Genomic DNA, 22208 nt, shown 5'->3' on the forward strand with positions numbered 1-22208 from the left:
TTCACCACAGCTCTTTGGGCCCAGCAATCCAGGCATTTTTTTACCCAAACAGTATACAGATGTCATGGTGGTGTCACAGCAGGCCAAACATTGGCAGTGTAAGCTGGTGACAGCACCAGCTGTCAGATGAGCAGCCAGGTGAGCAAAGACAGCAAGGGGAGGGCACAGAGGCTGGGGCTGCCCATAGTGATGGAGAGTGGCTGCTTTGTGCTACAGCTGGATGTCCAGACAGGGAAACAACTGGACCACAGCACACTCCCATCCTCTTCCTCCCTCCTCTGCCACCGAGCTGGAGAGTTGCCAACAGTCTACAGGAAAGATAACACCAACCCCTACCCCATGGTGGTCTTACAGGGAGCTACAAGGTCCCAAAAGCCATGGGGAAAGGGAGGTCCGTACCCTTTTTCACTGGGTACCGTGGGACTGAGCTCCTGGCCCTAGCCTTAGTGATGTAGTGGCCATGTCAGTAGGCAGAATGCTGGTGGTGGCCAGCATTTTTGGCCCAGGATGGGTGTCTCCCAGCCATCAAGGAGGCATGGAATGGACAACCTTGTTGTGAGGCTGGTAGATCCCCAGGCAGGGAGGCAGGGGCTGCCTGTGGCAAGAGTGGCCGCTTCAGTTAGTGGTTGTCCTGTCTTTGACAGCTGCAGCCCCAGACAGGGACATGAGCAGATGATGGCACACTTCTGTCCTCTTCCTCCTCCGCCAGTCAAAGGAGTGTTGCAACTTTATACAAGGATATTGACCCAAGGATAAAGAAACACCTTATCCTGTACCTCTACACCTTATCTCATACCCTGTGATAGACAGCGTCACGGTCCTGCAGGAAGCTGGAAGGTCCCCATAGACACAAACAAACAGAACTCTGCAGCACCCATCATCTTCGTGTAAAGCTTATCACAGAATGGAAAAAAGTTTATAAATACAAATTTTCTGATTCATGAACACATTGGCTGGTTCTTCTTGTTTATGCTGTCTTTAATTCAGGCAATGATATTTAAAGCAGAATTTTAGACTATGAAATTGATTAAGCTTCCTAATACTGCTTGCAAATCTCAGGTTGCTATCATCAACTGCTGACTCATGCAACTCTATATATATTCCCAGTGCTTGAGAGATAAGCTTCACACTCCTTTAGAAATCATTAGTCATGATGTTTCTCTGAGGACAGAACATTTAGTAAAACATTCATTTGCTTGGCATGTCAATTACAGAGCTCCAAGTAGCAATACTGCTGCTAACTGTGTTTCTAAATAGGTTTGTGGGGTTCTTCCCTTTCATGGAAGTTTTCAGGTTCAGGGATTCTCCTATTCCTATCTTTTTAAAAATCATTACAATAAATCCATTTTATGAATTTCACAGTATACAAAAATGAGTAGTCCTGCAACACTGAACACATTCAAGAACAGGATCTTTCTTATAAAAAGGCTCAGAAGTTTTATTTCATCTTCATCCTGTGCTTCAAGAAGACTCATTTTATTTGTGGGGACAGAATTTGGTCTTTTGTATTTCCAACAGATACATTCTGTTATGCAATGCACTAGCTAGGTAAGCACTTAAGTGTTAATCAATTTGTCTAAATGACACTAGGAGACACATCATCCCTAAAACACTTGGTTTGACAGAGACTGGAAGAAAATAAGCTGAAATGACGGTCCCTTTACTTCCTACAATCAGAAGGCTATTAAACTCTTAAAACAAATAAAGTTTAAGATCATTTTCAGACAGGTTCATTCAAGCCTCATAAATCACAAAATCAGGACCACCACATCCTGGGAACTTTCAAGTTCCTTGGTGTGCCCAAACTTAAGACCTGTGCAACCTGACAAGGGAACACCACCAAAGCCAGAAATCAGTTTTAAATTCTAATCTCTGAATAGTCCAGGTGTTATGGATAGTTAGGATAATTTCATCTGTTACATAAGTTGGTATATGTATTTTCGTATAAGTTAACATATGAAATATACTGGCACAGTTATACTATTGTAATAGTACTATGTTCTTCCTTCCACCTGGCCTATAAAAGTTTGATAATAAAACATCCAGTACCTCCAAGAAAATGTTTGCTCAGACTGGAAAATTCCTCCTCAAAGTTTCTTCTGAACCCCACCTTAGTTGCTTAAGCATACGGGCTTTTACAGCCCCCAGAAATAAAACAAGCCAGTGAAGACATCAGCTAAGAAATGTGCTCACTGCCTCCAGTCCTCTGTGTGCACCATCTCCAACTGTCCTGGGTTGTCAATTCATCCCACAAACAGTTTCAAAGATTTGAATGTTATTAAAGTCTCAAAGGTTCGAGATTTAGTTACTCCAAAACACTTACTCAGTCTCTCAATCCAGGGCCAGAAATAAAACTGCATATATTAATTCTGTATTATTGTATAGCAAGTACATTTTTGTCAGTCGATAATAAGCTCTCTGTAATGTATACACTGAAGCACCATATAGTCCACATTAATTAATCCAGCAGGGGAGTACAGGAGATACCACCTCCTCTGCCACAGAAATGCCTGTTTACAAAGAAGTAAGGCAGATCATAATTTAGTTGGAGGAATGAAACTACTTGTGCAGTCCAAGACACCGTGCACATCAGAAGACAGTATCCACAGCCACACGACGGAGAAAAGCACAAAGGCAAGCAGCTGAACACACAGGAAGTGAAGAGACCACTTAGATTTGATCTTTGCTTTAATTGCTAGAAAATGTTTTTCATTCCCTCTGCTTTATCTGTAACTTGGGATTATAACAGTGGTACATTTTGAATATTTTAAACACCAACTGTGATTCATTTTGGCTAAAAGGCAATTCCAGTTGCAGCAAGGCAATTCCATAAAGCCAATACCATCCTCATAGCCTCAGCATCGATACACTTAACAGTGTCGTGGTTTAACCCCAGTCAGCAACTAAGCACCACGCAGCCGCTCACTCCCTCCCCCCCCCGCCCCCCAGTGGGATGGGGGAGAAAAATCGGGAAAAGAAGTAAAACTCCTGGATTGAGATAAGAACGGTTTAATAGAACAGAAAAGAAGAAACTAATAATGATAATGATAACACTCATAAAATGACAACAGTAATAATAAATAATAATAATAATAAAAGGATTGGAATGTACAAATGATGTGCAGTGCAATTGCTCACCACTCACCGACCAACACCCAGCTAGTCCCCGAGTGGCGATTCCCCACCCCCCCTTCCCAGTTCCTATACTAAATGGGACGTCCCACGGTATGGAATACCCCGTTGGCCAGTTTGGGTCAGGTGCCCTGGCTGTGTCCTGTGCCAACTTCTTGTGCCCCTCCAGCTTTCTCGCTGGCTGGGCATCTCATTCTCAAGCTGAAAAATCCTTGACTTTAGTCTAAACACTACTGAGCAACAACTGAAAACATCAGTGTTATCAACATTCTTCGCATACTGAACTCAAAACATAGCACTGTACCAGCTACTAGGAAGACAGTTAACTCTATCCCAGCTGAAACTAGGACAACAGAAGAGCCCATTTCCCCAAGATGTTGCCCCAAAGCTGCACACAGTCCCTTCTACAGAAGCTACCTGGATCAGTCTGAGCACTCACATGACAGCAGGTAAAAAAGCAGCATGACAAAGTGACCAAAAAAACCTAGTAATAACTTTTTGACCTGCTGAATGAAGTTCTGAGATTCCATATAAAAACTTCTAAAGTGCCTGTATTACATTTTCTCAATTTGTCTTTTGACACACCACCAATACAGATAACAGCTGAACAGCTTGACACCTGCCTCTGCAAAAAAGATCCAATAAACTAAGTCCCTAAGCACAAAGTCACTGGGCAGTACCTCAATACTATTACACTATTACACAACTGAAAAAAGGTACAACTAAGGATTTAATACTTACCTTTAATTCTGGCTACAGATTTTTCTAGTGAATGTTAAGAGTTTATCATCCTTTCTATACAAAGCATGAATAATCTCTGCATCATTCTCATCCTTGCTATTTGTCAGTATTTTATCTAGATGCAATACCTATATATAACCATTTTGAACTCAGCAATAGGCTGTCCCAGCATTACATGCATGGCGGAGCATGAAAGGCAAGAATTTGAATCTAAGGACTGTAAGTATTCTGGCTCTATGGTGGCAAGCTCCAACTAGGCAACAGTTCTAGTGAATGTCAAAGTTCAGCATTGTCTCTCACAGTGGAAGTCAAGCTGGATCTGGGACAAAAATCTCAAATGCTAATCTCATTCTTTTAATATTTAGATACACAGTTCATACTATTAAAGTTTACTTTGACATAAGACAGTCTATCCTATGTTTATTTTGGTGCCTTTATTTATTTAATCAACAAATTAACATGAAGACTGCAGAATCAGTTTCACTATGACATAAGCAGCTATGAGTCAGCAAGAGAAAGATTTCTTACCCAAATGTCCTGTTTTTCACCAATTGGAAAATTTGAATACAAGTCTATCATTTCTGGTGTCCTGTACATTGGCGTTGTATTCCTTGTGATCTGCAGAAGACAGAATTTCTTGAAAGAGAAACTTGAATAATAAACTCTAACAGCATTCAACCAAAGAAACAGCTCTCCATGTAGAATAGATAGCGTTCTCACTTTGAAAATAAATTTCAGAAATACTTGTCAAGGCAGAAGCCATCAATTGAATCCTGCAATAGTCACAACAGCTTTGATATAAGGCCAGATAAAGACAGTAATACTCAAATAACATTGTGATATTCAACAGTCCTTCCAAACTGCAAAGCATGTAAAGTAAAACGACTGTTCTACAAGAGGCAAAAAGGGATATGGACACAAATACAGAAAATCAACAATAAACCAAAAAGTTAATTCATGCTCCAGTGTGTATTCTTCATTTCATCACACTTAATGACAGTGCAGACACATCCAAAGAGTTAAGCTACGTTCACAAAGATCCCTGAAGAAACCTTTTCTACTATCTTTTTGCATAGACTATACAAGACAGTGGTACAACATCATCTTTTCTTCTCCAGAAACCAAAGGATTGCTCTCCAAAGATGCTGGATTCCAAAACAGGGGGAGTTTACAGAGACTCATGATATCAGAAGTTGAACACCCAAATTTTAAGTGTCACTGTATTTCTCCATACTTAAAGGTCTGAGTCCAGCTGATGTATTACATTAGATTTACCAGCATTACTCTCAACTCTAAACTAAGAATAAATGCACTTCACAAAAAGACACTGTGTGCTCAACACCATCACTGTAGTCCTAGCGGGACTGCAATACTGCCTATTCAAATTCTGCTGAGCAGACTTGCCACTTCTTTATATACCATTCAACTGAGAAAAAATGATGAGAAGGTGGGAATCACTTTGGCATAACCAATTTTTGACTTCCTGTTAAGAGTACAGTTAGAAGAAGCTCTAGTAATCAGTTCTATTTTCACACCAGATTGCAGAATGGACTCCACTCCAAGTTGAAGCAGTGTTTGTATATGCAGCTACAAAACAGTGTTCGAACTCTGGCAACACAAATACAAAAACAAAGCTTTACGAACACTACAACTGAAACAATCTTCAGTTGTCTTAGAAGACCCCTGAATCAATATTAGATTAATAGTAACAGTTAAACAAATCCACTTTTGATATAACGATTAATCACATTAAAATAGTCTCACCTCTTCTTCAACCAGTGCTCTCTTTTGTGCAGACCAGTTGTAGTCAGGATAGTAAGCTGTAGTTGTAGCACTACCAAAGTCACAAAGTTTAATCGTCCCTTGGTTACTAATAAGCAAGTTTTCCACCTTCAAAAAGAGGTAGAATAATAAATTAAAGATGTCTTTTCTGTACACTAACACACATGCTTTTAAACATCAACTCATTTGTGCATATATATAAAAAAATACTCACTTTAGCCCAGAATGTTGTTTACAGGAACACAAAGATTGGAGACAGTACTGTAGACGTATATGGTAGCAATACAGCCAATTTTTAAAAGGAAGCACCAAAACCACTATGAGCAGGAAACATTCAAGACAGCATGAAATAAACTCCAGGAAGAAAAATAATCTCATTAGTGCCTAAGAAGAGGCCAGTTTTTCAGAGGACCACTTGCAAAAGCAGCATCTTGGAATCCAAATGTTTCCATGCTTAAAACTGAACACTGTTAGCTTAATTGCAGTGGAGTGGAGGTTAGGACTGCTGTAGACACAAAACAGGAAGGCACTACTAGAGAAGTAGGCTGCTGGGGGACACCCAGAAAGAGGCAGCCATGACACTGTGCAGAGACAGAAACCAGCTATTTGAGGACCATGTGCTGACCAAATAGTTCATCGTCATCGCTCCCTTTTTCTACTTCATAAAGTCTAACCTTCCTGGATTGCTAAGCAAAATGGGGAAGAAACTTAAGGGGAAGGTAAAAGTAGGTATTGGGCAGGAGTATTCTGAGGTCATAACCACAAAAGGGCTAAAAAAGAAAATTTCTTTCTCTGTATGAAGCCAGGAAAAGGTGTAAAAGTTAAGAGGCATATTAGTAACATTACAACACTACACTGCAGATAATTAGGTTTGTCTTCCCTTTCCCTTTGAAACCACATCTCTGGACTTCCTTCTGTAAAACCTTAGTTTTCAGAACATCCTACTAGCCTCCCTCACACAAGCCCCTTCCAACTTCTTCTGCTATAAAATGAATTTTGACTACCCTGCAGGAAGACATAAGCTCTCTTAATGATGTGATAAGAGTATCAATCTCAATGAGCAATCTGAATTCCCTTCTCTGTTGGATGACCTTTGCTTATCTCCATGTACAATAAGAACAGTGGGCATTCAACATCACATTAAATTTATACACTAAAAATAGTCACAGTAAGACCAGAGATCAAGCTTCTGTGCACACATGTTCTGGTTTTTGTGCTCTGGTAAAGGTTGCTAATAACGTAAAACATTCCAGCTGATCGTTCAGATTTTAACAGGCTCCTATGTTATGCAGACTAGCTGTGCGCTGCATGGCAAACCCTGAAAAGATCAAATTCAGACAACTGAAATACCAGAGCAGCACTGATATTTTACAAATCGCCCTCTATCTAGCTTAGAATTTCTACAACTTGGAAACTAGCTGGGTTCTTACAGTCCTGTACACACACATAAGTGCAATCTTTGTCTAAAGGGGTTCAGGAGCAAAGAATGCACTACACTGACAAGCAAGAGAAGGAAACCACAGAAGGATAGAAACAGCCACCACTAAGAAGTTGAACTTATTTTTAAGCTGCACTGTAGAAGTTCATGAATCCTTATATTTTTAGTCAAAATAATTGAGAAAAACCTGTTAGGACTTCACCCTACCACACCGTTCCCCAAATGCTACACTAGCATCTTGGGTCTCATTTGAGGTAGGCTCAAAATTTTGACCTACAGGTTTTTATGCTGCTGACCTAAGTTCAGCCCTCTGGAAAGGGCAGCACAGTTAAATGAACCCTATCTGGCTCCAAATTGTAGTAAGGTCTCTGCCTGTTGCAGCACAACTACCATTTAATCTTGCTTTGCAGCCCCTGTAACATGAAACCAACATGAAACCAAATTCCTGCCTTTTTCCATATATTATCCCTGCTGGAAACATACATTACTTGACAAGAAAAAACAGACCTTGAATTTCAGCATTAGCTCAACTTCAGTGGAGCTGGCTATGTAAGAAATTGTATATTTATTTGTAAAGAGTTTTTACCCCCTTTTCAGAGAAGAGATGCACCTTTTCTACAAGTTTTTCTAGGGGCTGGTGCATAGAAATTTCCATGAAGAATAAAAGATTTTATTCTAGAAAGTAACACCAAGAAAGGTCTATCCCAGCTTGGTTAAAATTTCTTTGACATGACCTAGAAGTCTGCTCAATGATACTGAGGAGAACAAAACAAAACAAAGTGCTCCATCATCAAAACGACTTTTTATATTAAGGGGCTATACTAGCGCCTAACATTAAAGCTTTCAACAACAGTGTTGAAAACACTTAGCACACATTTACTTTCAAAAAGTGGTTTAATTTTCCTTTCCCTGAAGTAATCAAGTACATGCTTACTTAAGGTGGAACAAATTTGCCTTTTTTTATATTCAGCTAGTATCACATCAAGCAGAAAACAGACATATATGTGAAATTCAGACACTGTTTCAGGAAGAAGAATCTTCTTTCTCTTATTTTGTTTATGTTTATAGAGACCACCTCTTTCTACTAGGTTCAAATGTATTTGTAGTACAGCAGAATCTCACTGATGATTAGGGCTCCTTCAGCTAAGGTATAGCATACACGTAAAGGTGAACCCCTGCTTTCAAAATACAAAATTCAAACACAGATGAAGTCCTTTCAAATCACCAAAGTTTCTAAGGGGACAACACTTTGTACAGCATAACCCTATAGCATCTTGGTAAAGGCTAACAGAATGAAAAATTAAGAAACAAAAAATCTATCACTAATTATGCCTACCAAATTTTAAAATTCAAGTTAAAAACAAGCCCTAAAATGCAATACAAGTTGTTAGTTCTAAAACTAACAGCTTACTACACACTCAGGCTATGTAATCTTTTACAGAGAATCAAACATTACCTTGTCTTCTCATTCAAAGCTTTCTCTTCTATGTAGAAAACCTGCTCACCCCAAAACTGCAACTCACAAGTCGTAACTGGTTATTTTATCAAAAGCAATCTACTTAAAGACTAATTTAATCAGCAAACCATGATATACTGCTTTTCTGTCAGCTTGTTCAGATAGAGTACAAGTAGTACTAACCACAAGCACAAGGAAAAGATGTTGTTTGAAGAGGTAAGTATTTCAGTGATGACCTTCACTGACATCCAGCAGCCTTGGCAAGGCGATACATGTAAGCACTACACTCAAGAGCATCCACTGTATTTGATCAACAGTCTTAACACTAATTCAGCCCCACAGGTTCCTTTGCTGTTTTAAATTCAGCCTTTATTTAAACATTGTAACACACCTTTAAATCTCTGTGGATAATAGGAGGCTTCTGTTTATGCATATGCTGCACTGCTCTGCAGGTCTGATAAAAGATCTTCAAAACTGTGTCACAGGAGATAGGTCCTCTGGATTCTACTTTCTTTAAGAATTCCACCAGCTGTCCTGCAGGAAATCAGAGAAATTCATATAAGCATACACAGACGACCACAAATTCTGAAAGCTTGGCATTAACAGACAAACACTTTCTCTTTTAGGAAGATTTACAGTCTTGAGTTGTAGTATTAGGTGGATATTCTGCAAAGGGAAAATCCACACTGACTGCAGTGCCAAAGGAAATGGTGCTCTAAGGAACTATTCCTCCTCTTCCTTCCTCTGACTGTCTCAAACACAAAGAACTTAATGATTATCCCATATTTAAGATGAGGTTGAACTGTAGTCTCAAAGAACATGATCCTTATCCTATAAAAGATGAGGTTGAACTCTAGCTCCACTAAACTATGCTATCTTTAAGAGGCCTTCTAAGCTTCTAAGCTGTGAAGCAACCTGTGCAAAACAGCTGCCAAAAGCAATGTGCACTGCTGGGAAAAGAAAGAAAGTTTACCTTTACACAGCTCTGTAAGCAGAAGAAACTCTCCCTGTCCTGTGTCTGATTCTTCTTTTCCTATAGATGCAGCAGAGCAGAACTGGACAATGTTGGGATGACCTGAAAGTTTTTTCTGGAGATAACATGTTCAAGGAAGACAACCACCAAGTTTATTGATACTACTGTACATAGCAGTTCACAGACATCTCATCTGAAATGTTAGCTTAAAACAACAGAGAGCATTACAGCTGCAATTAAAATACTAAAGAGAACTGGGAAATCCATGCCTCACCTGAAAAAAACCACAGACTTCAAGGGAAGCCACTGAAGGTAAGGTAATAAAAATTCAAAATCAAACATTAAAAAAACCCACTTGTGATTAAGGCTCTGAGGAAACTGGACTTCAAAACAGGCCTAGTCACTTCTTTTTGTCTTTTGACAATGACTGCAAGGCATTAGCAGAAGTACCAGAGAGACCTTTTAATTATCAGCTGCTTCTCGAGCTGGCTGATCAAGAAAGGGCTATTGTATCAACACCTATCTTTCCAAAGCAAGTATTAAGTATGTTATGTTTCAATTTTTAGTAATTAAAATGAAGTTCAAAACAAATAAAAGCTCTAAAAGACAGAGGAACTTATCCTCCCATCATTAGTAATAATTCTTCATAGTACAACCTTTGTCATGTTTCACTTCCATTTAAAAAATTCAAGGTATCATTTCTGAACTACATAAAGGGGAGTAAAATATAAGTGATCTCAGTTCCTGCCAATGAAAGTTACATTGCATTATGCCTGTTTGTGTTAACCCTGATGTGCACCACCTTGGTCGTATACCGATACTCATGCCTATGAGACAAACACACGTTATTTAGAAGATGCATTCACCAAGTCTGAAAAGAAAAAAGCAAAGACATCCTAAGTACAACAAACCTATTAAAAAAAAAAGGGGCAAGTTGGATCCACCAAATTAGAATGAAACCTAAGTACTATTTTATATCTTATATCTTCACAACCTTTTACTCAGAGCTGCAGGAATTAATTTCATTTCGCAGTTATACCTTGGAAAGTTAGCAACTGTTAACTCTCGTTCATGTTGTACATCTGCTTTAATGCACCTGAGCTGTGAAAAAACATCTAAAGAACATTCAGTTCTTTACTCTGGGCAAAATATAGTCAGAGTAGCTAGAAAATACATAGTGCTATGGTAGTCCATTCTTTGCAAGTGTACTTCTAGTGAACAGTGTTTAGTGTCAGATTTTGCCAAATATTTCAGTAATCATGAAAAGAACTATCTGAATAACTTAAATTAAGATCAGTGGTTTTGCCTGGTAACTCAAAATTAAGCTGAATAATCAGAGTGGAAAACAAAACAACAGCATACCACAGCTACTCACTGACTCTTGAAACAAACTAAGGGTCTTAGAACAAATGCTGGGGAGCAAATACTGAGTTTACTAAAGCCAAAGACTGAAAACACTCTGAGATAACATTATACCCTACCATCTAACATCACTGAAGATGAAAAGGACAGCAACAACACTGACAAATGTCTGCTTCTTGTTTGTGATGCATGTATTCTACTGAAATTCCTTCCTCAATATTCAGTATTACTTTTTAAAGCCAGATACATCCGAGGCAGAAATTAAGAAACATTGAGAGTAAAAGCAAAATTTTGAGTAGTTAAAAAAGGACTAAATCCAGTGCATATAAGGGAAGTCTACTTAAGATCTAAGTATCATCTGAATAGTCAAAAGGTCTCTTGACCAGTCACAGGACTGGAAGAAAGCCCAAATAAGAATTTCACTTCTTGCTAGACAAAGTACATGACAAAGTCTATACTACCTACAAAAGTTATCTGCACACATTAAATTCCTGCAATTTTTGAAGAACTGAACTTGCTGGATGTCAGTGCCATATTCATGACAAACCAGGAACCCAGACCTTCCTCAGAATGTCAGTCCTCTTAAGCAGGAAAGAACTGAATCCATAGAGCAGTCCTCCATTTCTCAGAAATGTTTGATATCAGACAATTAAATCAAAACATTAAAATATGTTCCAGAAAAGGATACCATAAAGCAAACTTCCTGAATGATGGCTTTGTTCTTTTCTTCTTCATTAGATAGCAATCGCTGTCAGAAAAGAGAATAACTGACAATGTAAAGTTATTAAAACTTACAGAAAAACATTCACAGGTATTTTTTTCTAGAACAGAAAGGATAAGCTACAGTCAAAAACCTAAGGAATTGTGATGGGGCAGTAAACAAAGTGGGCTTATTGTACATTTGGACATACTGCCATAAATAAAACACCAGATTCCCAGCTACCTGTACTGTTCAGGTTTAGTGACAACTGAGCAGTTGTAACCTTTGATACTTGTCAAGTAACTGTACTGACAGTTTTCTGTTGTATAAAACACTAAAGTCTCCTGGCTACAGCATTGTGGACTGACAAGGAAAGATTCATCTTCCGCCTCAAATCTTAAGGAACAACCTTCAGTCCACTCCAACCAAAACTTCTCAAATTATGTAGCCCAACTTTTTCAATGGTACCTGGGTAATCAGCAGCAAAATCAAGCATTACTATTTCCAGTATCGCTTGGATTTGGAGTCAACACTTCACTAGAATCAATCTGAGCAGTTGCTACAAAGTACCAGTTTTACAAAACAGAGGAAGCACAGTAATGGTTCACCTTTTATCTGATATTTTCAAATGGGGCTACTTCTAGACGACATTTTGAACACATACTATATGGGTTTCGTCACATGTTTTGTTACTGCAGGATGTACTATGAAAAGGAAAAAGACCAGACCAAGTAATTACTAGTGGTGTAATGCCATCTTACCTCTCCCACCCCTCATACTACTATCCTTTTCACTTTCCAAGACAGATGTCTTCATACTGATACAGCCACAGAACATCCCTACTCCAAAAATGAAGCCATCTTGCGGTGAACACAAGTGACATAATTTGTCATATTTTGCTGCAAAAAAAAGTAAATTACCTCACTTTATTGTCCCTTCCATAACACCTCAGTTTTTCAGCTGTTAGATGATTATTATAAGCCTTCAGAAAACAAGAATCCAGAGGAGTGTCTCTGAGAAGTGCCAGGCTGAATGTCTGATCAACGAGTCCAAGTGTGGAGCATTATTTTTAATACCGATAAACCCCACCTTGGAAGTACAAAGGTAGGCTAACTGGTAGGCTAAATCTGCTCCTGAGGAGTAAAAATATTCCTGTACCCCACTTCAGGTAACTAGGAAAGATTCTTTTTAACCATGCAACAAAATGCTTGGGGGCAGGGTCATGAATTTCTAGACGAAATACAGGTAGTGTGGTACAAACACCACTTTATCATACTGGATTTTTCCAAATGACTTCTCAGTGGCATATATCAAGGATTAAGTGCCATCAAGCAAAAAGACAGACCTTATATACCTGTAGTGAACTAAATTCACTTTACCTTTAAAGCATAATCTTTGCCACTTCCAAGATCTTGAGCTTCATAGACAAAAGCAAAACCACCTATAAAAAAAAGCAGATTAAGTCAGTTTTAATTTCAACATTCAGGCAAATAATTCTTTTTAATCTAACAGAGTTTGAATTTAGATACTTTCTGAATGTAAGAAGTATACATATTTTTCAGTGTCTTACCAAGAGTATGGGTAACCTACGTACAAGAGCTAAAATACTCTCGTCCTTTCTTTTACACATGCCAAAAGCACACTGAGTTTGTTACTTTCCTGCATTTTGTTAGTCTGCATATGCAGATTTCCTATGAAGCAATTTTTTTTTTTTTAATGCAGGCCCTTACAAAACCAAGATCCAGTACAGCCAATATTACCTAATGTTTTTAATTAAACTACTTCTTGGTTTTACACTGCTATGCTTCCTATAAAAATAGCAATAACCAAGGGGGACAAAATGTTAAATATACACCTCCTTATACTTTTAGAATAATTGCCATGCTTCAGGCTTCCTATTAAAAGCAGAAAGTGCTTTCAAGCACTGAAGCGCACACTTCCAATACGGGTGATGCTGTTACTAAATTGCAATTTGTCATTCCATACAACACTTTTCCTTCCAAATCCTTTTGTCAGAATATCTATTTCATCAAATACTACCAATATGCTCAAGAACATTGTACACATTTCTACAAAGTGAAAAAGACTGAGAAAAAGTTACAGGTCTGGTAAGTTTCCTCAATTGCTATATTATGTAATCTAACTGCATCAAAAGAACATATTTGTACAGTTCTACTCCATTTTAAAGATACTTGTATCACTTCCATTTCTTCTGGGAATGTCATCCTCATGGTTACACGAACAGTGTGGTTGCATATATGCTCTCCAACTATTGTAGAGTATCACTAGTAGAGTAACAGCCAAAGCGACAAACTTCAATGATTTGCCTTTCTACTCCTATAATATAAATTCTGTTTTCATTGAACTACATAGCAATGTTCTCTAGCAATGATTTGGAGAATAAGGACAGAAAACATTGATTGGTGAACTACAAAATTTTGCTGGTCAAAATGTCTAAGAATAGGATAACTAACAAATGACACCACCACAGACAAGAAACAAGTTGACAAGGCACTTTTTTTAAAAGATGCAGGATCCAAATCAGTACGGTCACATTAGTACCCAATACCTTCTCTGTAGATGAGGAATATTAACATGAGGCTGAAGTGAACACAGTGTTTGCTTTGTGCAATTCAATCAAATACAAGGCTTTTCAAGAAGTACTCTGAAAAGTTTTACATGGCAATTAACCATCACAGTGTTCTCCAAGACTCCTGAATGGTACTGCCCACACACCTTGTTCCTTTGCCAGTAGCATCCACAACATGAAACTAATAAATGACAGGCTCCTGGATATTGCCTTTCCCTTTGGTATCTAAAGGGCAATTATACACAAAACCAGCAAAACCATGATCCCAGTTGCAGGGAGGACAAGCAAAGCAGAGTAACTAGTGCACCATAGAAGAGTTAAAGTCAATGAGAACACTGAAGACAACAGACAGCGAGGGCTGCCATTCAGTCCCACCATACATTACCCATGTATGCATTGTGCTTATCCATTTACTTTGATTCATTCTGTAAAATCAGGTTTGGTACTTCCCACAACAGAAGTTCCCTTAGCTTTTCTAAAGCCCCCGGTGCAAGTGTTCTGATCAGCAATTACAATCAGCATTTTTGGCACTGATGGGACAGGGGCTGGAGACAGAATGAAGTCCACACTTACCACCACCTTAAGAGTATTACCTGAAGACAGTTTCTGAATGAGAACATATGCAAGAAACACATGGTTCTGGACAGTGCTAATCAGTTGTGACTACTGTTTACAGATTTCACAGAGCTGGTGAAACAAGCAAGAAAATCTGTGAGTCATGCTTCCACTGAAGCTGGGTGCTGGGAAACCATGCGTTTTGACTGCTCTTTCCAACCAGTTCCCTATTCATATCTAGAGGTATGTCCCAGGTTTCAGAGTCCACTGTTCCAGTGAGTTGCAAGCCCCTACACCAGTGTACAATCACTGGACCACACAGCTACTGCCTCCATGTCTTCATCCTACACAGATCCCACAGACATTCTACACAGTGAAAGTACTGCTGGCCCTACAGAAGAAAGTCTTTACATTCATCTTGATAAATATTTCTTTGATTTTATTCTAGTAACCCTGCAAGCCGCATCTTGAAAATATATGCTTCAATTTACAAAATGAGGGGCTTCAGCTCAGCACAAATTTCTAGAACATAAAATTACTGCACAGTTAGTTTTCTGTAAGGCACTCGAGCAAAATGGTGACAGAGGCACCACAGATTACAGAACAATTATTCTGCAAGCTCAGCTCAGCTGAGTACACTGCCAAGGGTTCTACCAGGGCTGGAATGGGGCAAGTGTACTTTGCATTTCAAGCATACACTTTGCTAGTACCTCTACAAACACAAATGTCCACAGACCTACATACATGCACTCCAAAATATAACTATGCTTCATTCAAATGCATCAAATTGCCTCCTGGAAAGTATAGAGGTGAAAGCACCTATGCATCAGAATTAACTCAAATCAATTCAATCCACCATTTTCAAGCATATATCTGATTAACAACCAAGCTGATCCAAACTCTGAAGAAGGCCCCTAGAAGCATTTCTACCTTTCCAACTATTTCAATGGGTCTGATAAGCCTTCCTGCAAGCTCTTCCTCCAACATAAGAAATGCTTACAATATAGACCAAGTTGCACATTATCACTAAGGTTAATCCTGTTGACACTAAGTACAAAGGAGTAAAAGGAGGAATTAGTTTACCTGACTAAAGATTATAGTAAGTCTTCAAAAAAAGATATATTTCAAATTTTCACAGAAGTGCTGATCATCATAGTCCTCCCAAAACTCTAGATATATCCACAGTTGCCCTAAAATTTTCTCTCTCAGTTCCCAAATAATCTTGAAATACATGCCAAAAACTGAACCACATTATGAAAACTACACAAGTTCGTTTCTTGATGGAAAAGCCTTTTTTTTTTTTAAACACTCAGAATCACGTTACAACCACCTCAGAAAGGCTTCTGAAGTTTAAGTAATCTTTGTTGCATTTAAATTAATCTCATTTCCAACCAAAAAAATTAGTTTCAGTCCTCTTAATTAGTATCTAGGAATCTGAGGAAATTTTATATTCAACTTCATAACTACTTCAAAACACATACTGCTTGTAAGTTTCAATACTCATGGAAAATCATAAATGTTCATTTTGACCTAGCAGTACAAGTGAACACTTTGAGCAATGCAAGCCATTTAAAAATGATAAATTCTTGCTATCAACAGAAAGTTAATACAAGCTCTGCTTAGGTTAAAGCATAGCTATCTGACTTTAAGTGAAGTATAATTGACATTATCTGGAAATCCGGTGAAATCTGCATACACAGTGTCCAAACTAAGACTTTGCTGAGGTCAAGTTTAAAGCTGGCAGGACTCACCTTGTGTATTAGCAAAATGCTTGGTTTAATTACTACATTTTCACAGCACAGGTTAACAAAAGGAAAAGTAATGAAGAGAGTCTTCTTTAAGGCCATTTCAATGGTGGCTTGGCTTACCAGGCCCTGTGACCAATGTAGTTAGCAATATAATTTGCAAAAAAGAAAAAAAAAAAGCAGTTTCACCTGTTTAACTATAGCCACATCGAGGATTCCACAGTCAACACAGCCATGTCAGTCAAGGATCACACCCCCACATCAACGCACCTGTATGATCAAACACCTGTATAGTAGACCCAACTGAGGCAAATGACAAAATGAAAGTTAAGAATAGAAAGACTGCTTTGGTTTCTTTCCTAGGGGCATAGAAAGAATGTAGTTTTATTTGGGGTGTTTTCACTCATTATTTCCACCCATGTAAATATCTGTCAATGGTTTTTAAGTCAGTTTTCTGAAGCTTTTTGTATCAGCAAAATCATCTTAGTATTTCCCCATACAGGTTACCAGTGTGTATGTATGTACATACTTATTCAAGCTCTTGCCCTGAGAGACTAGTTTTTCACTGCTGTAGCATTTCATAGTCCCATTTTCAGAACAAAGCCCAAGCTCTCAAAAAGGGTCTCAGATTATTATTTTTTGCCACAGAAATTATGGCAGAATGTCCTGGTTTCAGCTGGGATAGAGTTAACTGTCTTCCTAGTAGCTGGTACAGTGCTATGTTTTGAGTTCAGTATGCGAAGAATGTTGATAACACTGATGTTTTCAGTTGTTGCTAAGTAGTGTTTAGACTAAAGTCAAGGATTTTTCAGCTTCTCAAGCCCAGCCAGCGAGAAAGCTGGAGGGGCACAAGAAGTTGGCACAGGACACAGCCAGGGCACCTGACCCAAACTGGCCAACGGTGTATTCCATACCATGTGATGCCACATCTAGTACAGGAACTGGGGGGAGTGGGGGCGCGGGGAATTGCCACTGGGGACTAACTGGGCATCTATCAGCGGGTGGTGAGCAATTGCACTGCACATCATTTGTACATTCCAATCCTTTTATTATTACTGTTGTCATTTTATTAGTGTTATCATTATCATTATTAGTTTCCTCTTTTCTGTTCTATTAATCCGTTCTTATCTCAACCCACGAGTTTTACTTCTCTTCCCAATTTTCTCCCCCATCCCACTGGGTGGGGGGGAGTGAGTGGGCGGCTGCGTGGTACTTAGTTGCTGGCTGGGGTTAAACCATGACACAGAAGAAAACTGGTTTTCTTTTTCTGTAAACACAAACTTACACAGAAGAGGTTCACTATAGAGCACCACAACAACTCATGAAAATGGAGTAGCTGAAGTACAACAGTCAGTCCTGGAATCAGTCTTGCCCCATAGCAGACTCAGAGAAACACAGTAGAGCACAAAGCTTACCAGCCTCACCTTCCTGGCCCACACTGAGACCACCTCATGACTTCCTTTGCATTAAGAACTAACCCTACCTCATTTGTTTTAATAGCAAGCACTCTACACTTGTCCTTACACCACCACAGCCCATAGGCATTGGTCCTGTCAGTACTTCATCTTTTCCAGCCAAGAGATTTGCCTTCTCCCTCAAGTTAAACCTAGGCATCACATAATATCGATTAAGTTCACTGCACTATAAATCAAATTGGATTTAAAACTTTTATTTTTAACCTGTCCCTGTTCTTCCCATCTTCACTGGTTTTTTTTCAGACAAACGATTTCAGTGAAATGACAGTTTTCCTTTTTGTCAGCTAGTGAAGCATCAAAACTGGGACATCAACCACAACATAAAACTGCTTGCTACTATAATGCATTGTTTCATTACATACTTAACTAGTCATGAGAAAGCAAAAGGCAAAAATGAAAGCCAGCAGCATCTAGCATTCGAAAAACAAATTTGCAAGGTTGCTTGTCTTTGCAAATATGCCTGCTTTCATGAGCAAGAAACGAGAAATTTCTGAAAACTACTGTTCAGCCGGCTGTGGTCACTTGCTCTCCTCACTCTGTCCCAAGGTCAAATGTGCAGGCTACATCAATCATTGAATCAGCTGAGGGACTGAGATGGTCCTTACTATCTGGCACAGGTTAATATAGGAATCCTGACATTCCTGAACAAAGGTGAAGGACAATCCAGAATGTCAACTGAAGCAGCAGAAAGTCAGCATAAAAAAGCACATACTTTTCACACAAACAGCAAGGGACCTGACAAAGACTACAGTTTAAGCCACCCTCACCTAACCCTATAAAAACCAAACATGTTAGCAAGCATTTGGAGAACTCTTATCACATGTAGCTGGACTACGCGTGTGCAGACACCCTGGTGAGAGCAGATGCCCATGTTGTGATGGAGACAAATACAGAATACTCAGACTGACAAGTGACTTATGGCCATAAAAAGAGAGTGCTCTCTGTCACAAAAGTGTGACATAGTTACATTTACTAATATTCACTAATTAGGTACACAATCAATGACTATTCTACTTAAGTGAAACTGTGTCTGTGAACTTAACCAGAGGACCCAAAAGAACCACAACATCTGAAGCCAGCATCATATGAAGGGCAAGTAGGGATTAAAAGTAAAGGCCCCAACCCATTTCCTCTAAAATTTCTTAACTGCAGTGAGCTACTGAAATGCTCAAGCAGAAAATACAGGAGACTCTGTTCAGCCCATCCTGTGATACACTTAGTCTGTTTGTGCATTTGGAGGTAGTATCAGTGCTAGAGATCACCACCAGCCTGTCCCCCCCACAGCCCCCCGGTTGCTCTCAGCTTCCTGCAGCAGCACACCATGTTTTCTGTTAGCCCAGTCCTAGCCCTAGCGTGGCACCTCTGCAAAATGAACGGGGAAACGCATCCAAACGACCTGTGCAGCTAGTGTCTCAGCTTACAGCATGGCCCAATGTGTATTTGCACCAACACAGGCTGCACGCTACAGAGCTGGAAAGAGTTGCAGGGTGCAAGAACAACTGAATTTATGCCGTCATGATATGATACCGTGTAACGCTAATCCACAGACTCTGTTCACACCAACCAAACCCAAAGCAGACCCTGTGACCTTACAGAAAAGGCTATGCCTCTGCATTTGCAGATCACACACAGTTCACCATGGATTTGAAATCTAAATTCAGAAAGTAGCACTTGACTTTCTAGTAGGGAATTTGGCATGAAAGAACTCATTTAGAACAAAAACAGATTCTGTATTTGTAAGCATGGAGGGGAATGCTTGTAAGCCACTGTTATGCAAGCATGTATCAGAAGGTGTCAAACAGGTTCGGAGCTCAAAGACAAACACGATTTGAGCAACAAAATAAATGATACGCTAAAGACAAATTCAAGTCTGAAGATAGCAGGAGAGGCTGGACTTCTATATTTTATATTTATACTGAACATGCCCTAAAGGTTGTTTTAGCCCAGCTATGTTGGCTAGGAAGTCTTACTTTCTAGCAAAAGCAAGCAGTTAGGCCCAATTTTAGTTAGTGAAATACAGAGAACACAACATGAAATAAAACCGTAACAACGAGACAAACATAGAATATGAAGCAGCGGTTACAAATAAATTCGCAAGAACACTAGACTTAAAGCATGCGCCCTTTTGCTTTATATCATCTAACCTGGCATCTCTCCCCTTACATTTTAGAAAGCCTGTGTCAGATCCTGGGAAACAGTAAGCTGCTGCCAAAGTAAAGTATGAAGTACTTGTTTCAGAACTCAGAACTAAACAGCAGATACATCTCAAACGTAGCTTCCTGCCCTTCCTTTCCTTTGTTGCTCTCTGCAAACTGCTGTGGTCACTCCTGGCAGGAATGTCACAGTATCAGCAGCACCAGCCAGTTCCCTTAGTGTTCACCTTGCAGTCACACCATCTTAAGTGCTTATGTTTCACTCACCACTCTGACTGGATCTTTTGTAAAGGAACTGTAAGTAAAGGCTGAAGGCAGAATAGGACTTGACATTTATTACTGTTTTAAATGCAACTTACTACCTAAAAAACTTCAAGGTTTTGTCTGAGATCACATGCCAAAAGTGCTGAAGCATTAAAGTAACAACTTATTTGCCCTTAAGAAGATAAAACAGTGGTAAAGACCAATGTCCTGTTGTTTTACACAAGCCAATTTTTTAAGTTTAACCAAAGCAGCTAATCTTGAAGAATCAAATCTTCCTTCCATGCTGGTCACTTAAGATTTCAACAAAAAAACTACACAAGCAAAAAAAACCAACAACAAAAAACCCCCCAACCAATAAATCTATTCATAAAACTACTTAAATACAAGACAATTAAAAGAAGCAACTACAGAAGATAACTTCAACAATGAAAAGGATCTCTGACTAGAGCTTTGGGGTATTTAACCTAAATAACATCACCCACCTGTACAAAGTTAATGAATTATGTAACTGCATTAATATGGACAAATTCCCATCTCAGTCTTTTGAGACAAGCATTCGATGTCTCTTCTGCTTGAGGAAATAAAGTAATTGCTCTGACCACGAGCACAACAAGATCCAAATTTCTGCTGATTTCCAAGTAATTTGCACACACCAAACATAGCACTTATTTTAAGACAGACTAGCAAGTCTACTACCATGATGCCTACCCAAAAATTCACTGAAACTGAAAACTGCCCAGTTAATTCCTACGCTCCAGCTAAGCCTATAGGCGGAAGGAGACCAGCCTCCTGACATATGCGTTTAAAATTACCATACTTTCCTGCACTTCACAGTTTTCCAAACAACCCAAAACGGCACAGGCAAACTTGGACCTCTGCATATTATTACACATTGTCGTTTTTTTAAAAAAATGCATATGCAATCCAGTATTTCCATGAGGTCTTAGTCAGATCATAAGCGCCTTTGAGAGTTGCGTTAAGCGGTGAGAGTATTCTAAATCATAAAGCGAGGTGAAGAAGTTGCCACAAAACACGCTGGCTCTCCGAGCATTCCTGAAGAGGGCAAACACCGCCAACACCGCGCACCGCTGCTGTGCCGGGCCCTCCCGAAACACCTTCCGCGGCTCTTGCGTTAACTCGGTGCACCCGTGACCCCGAACTGAAGCAGCAAGGGGGAGGCAGACAAGCCTTTCCCAGCGGACGTCTGCCCGCGCAGCAGGAAGCCACCGGCCCCGGCCCCGGCCGGGCACCACCGCACGCCGGCCGCCCCAAGGCCTGCCTCCCCTCGCGGGGCGCGGCCTGCCGAGAAGGAAGCCCTCCCGGCCGAGGAAGGGGAGACGGGGCAAGGGGGGAGCGGGAGGCCCGGGGCCCGAGGGGACGCCCAGCCCAGCCCCGCAGCGGCGGGTCCGCTCCGCTCCGCCCCGCCCCCGGCCTGCCGCCGCCGCCGCCTGCTCTTACCCTCCGCGATGACTCGCTTGATGCGCAGCTTCATGTCGCCCATCTCCACCGTCTGCCCCACGAAATCGTTCTGGTCGCGGCTGGCGGCCCCCAGGGAGCCGGGACCCGCCAGGAAGTCCAGGGCGGACTGGAAGAGCGACATGGCCCCAGCAGGCGCTGCCCGGGGGCGGCGGCCGGCGGCCGAGGCGGCGGGGGGGCAGAGGAGAGGAGCGCGGCAAGCGGGCTAAGTAGGGGCGCTGCGCCGAGCTACCGACCACAGCGGCGAGGGGCCGCCGCCTCCTCAACCGCCGTTCACCCCGCTCTCGGCTGCTTCCGGGACCGCTACGTCACGTCGGACCTCACGCTGCCACCGCCGACCGCCCCGCCCCTCCGGCGGCCGCCGCC

At 40.4% G+C, this 22208-nt stretch overlaps 1 protein-coding gene across 5 annotated transcripts in view; it reads right to left on the reverse strand.

Annotated features, from left to right (window-relative positions):
• GAK (cyclin G associated kinase) overlaps positions 1-22160 on the reverse strand; it is a 68823-nt gene extending 46663 nt beyond the window's left edge. The window contains exons 1-7 of one of the 5 annotated variants that reach the window (XM_052776134.1): positions 21825-22157; positions 12964-13025; positions 11573-11632; positions 9523-9637; positions 8941-9083; positions 5638-5763; positions 4402-4491 (exon numbers count right to left, since the gene is read on the reverse strand). In XM_052776134.1, coding sequence (XP_052632094.1) covers positions 4402-4491; positions 5638-5763; positions 8941-9083; positions 9523-9637; positions 11573-11632; positions 12964-13025; positions 21825-21966 — 738 coding nt within the window. In that variant the 5' untranslated portion in view covers positions 21967-22157. Of the gene's footprint in view, positions 1-4401; positions 4492-5637; positions 5764-8940; positions 9084-9522; positions 9638-11572; positions 11633-12963; positions 13026-21824 lie in introns of all 5 variants that reach the window. The other 4 variants (XM_052776132.1, XM_052776130.1, XM_052776135.1 and 1 more) reach the window with 4 other exon arrangements.
• Between the last annotated feature and the right edge of the window lie 48 nt (positions 22161-22208).

This window comes from Harpia harpyja, chromosome Z, assembly GCF_026419915.1.
Source record: "Harpia harpyja isolate bHarHar1 chromosome Z, bHarHar1 primary haplotype, whole genome shotgun sequence".
Classification (NCBI taxonomy): domain Eukaryota; kingdom Metazoa; phylum Chordata; class Aves; order Accipitriformes; family Accipitridae; genus Harpia; species Harpia harpyja.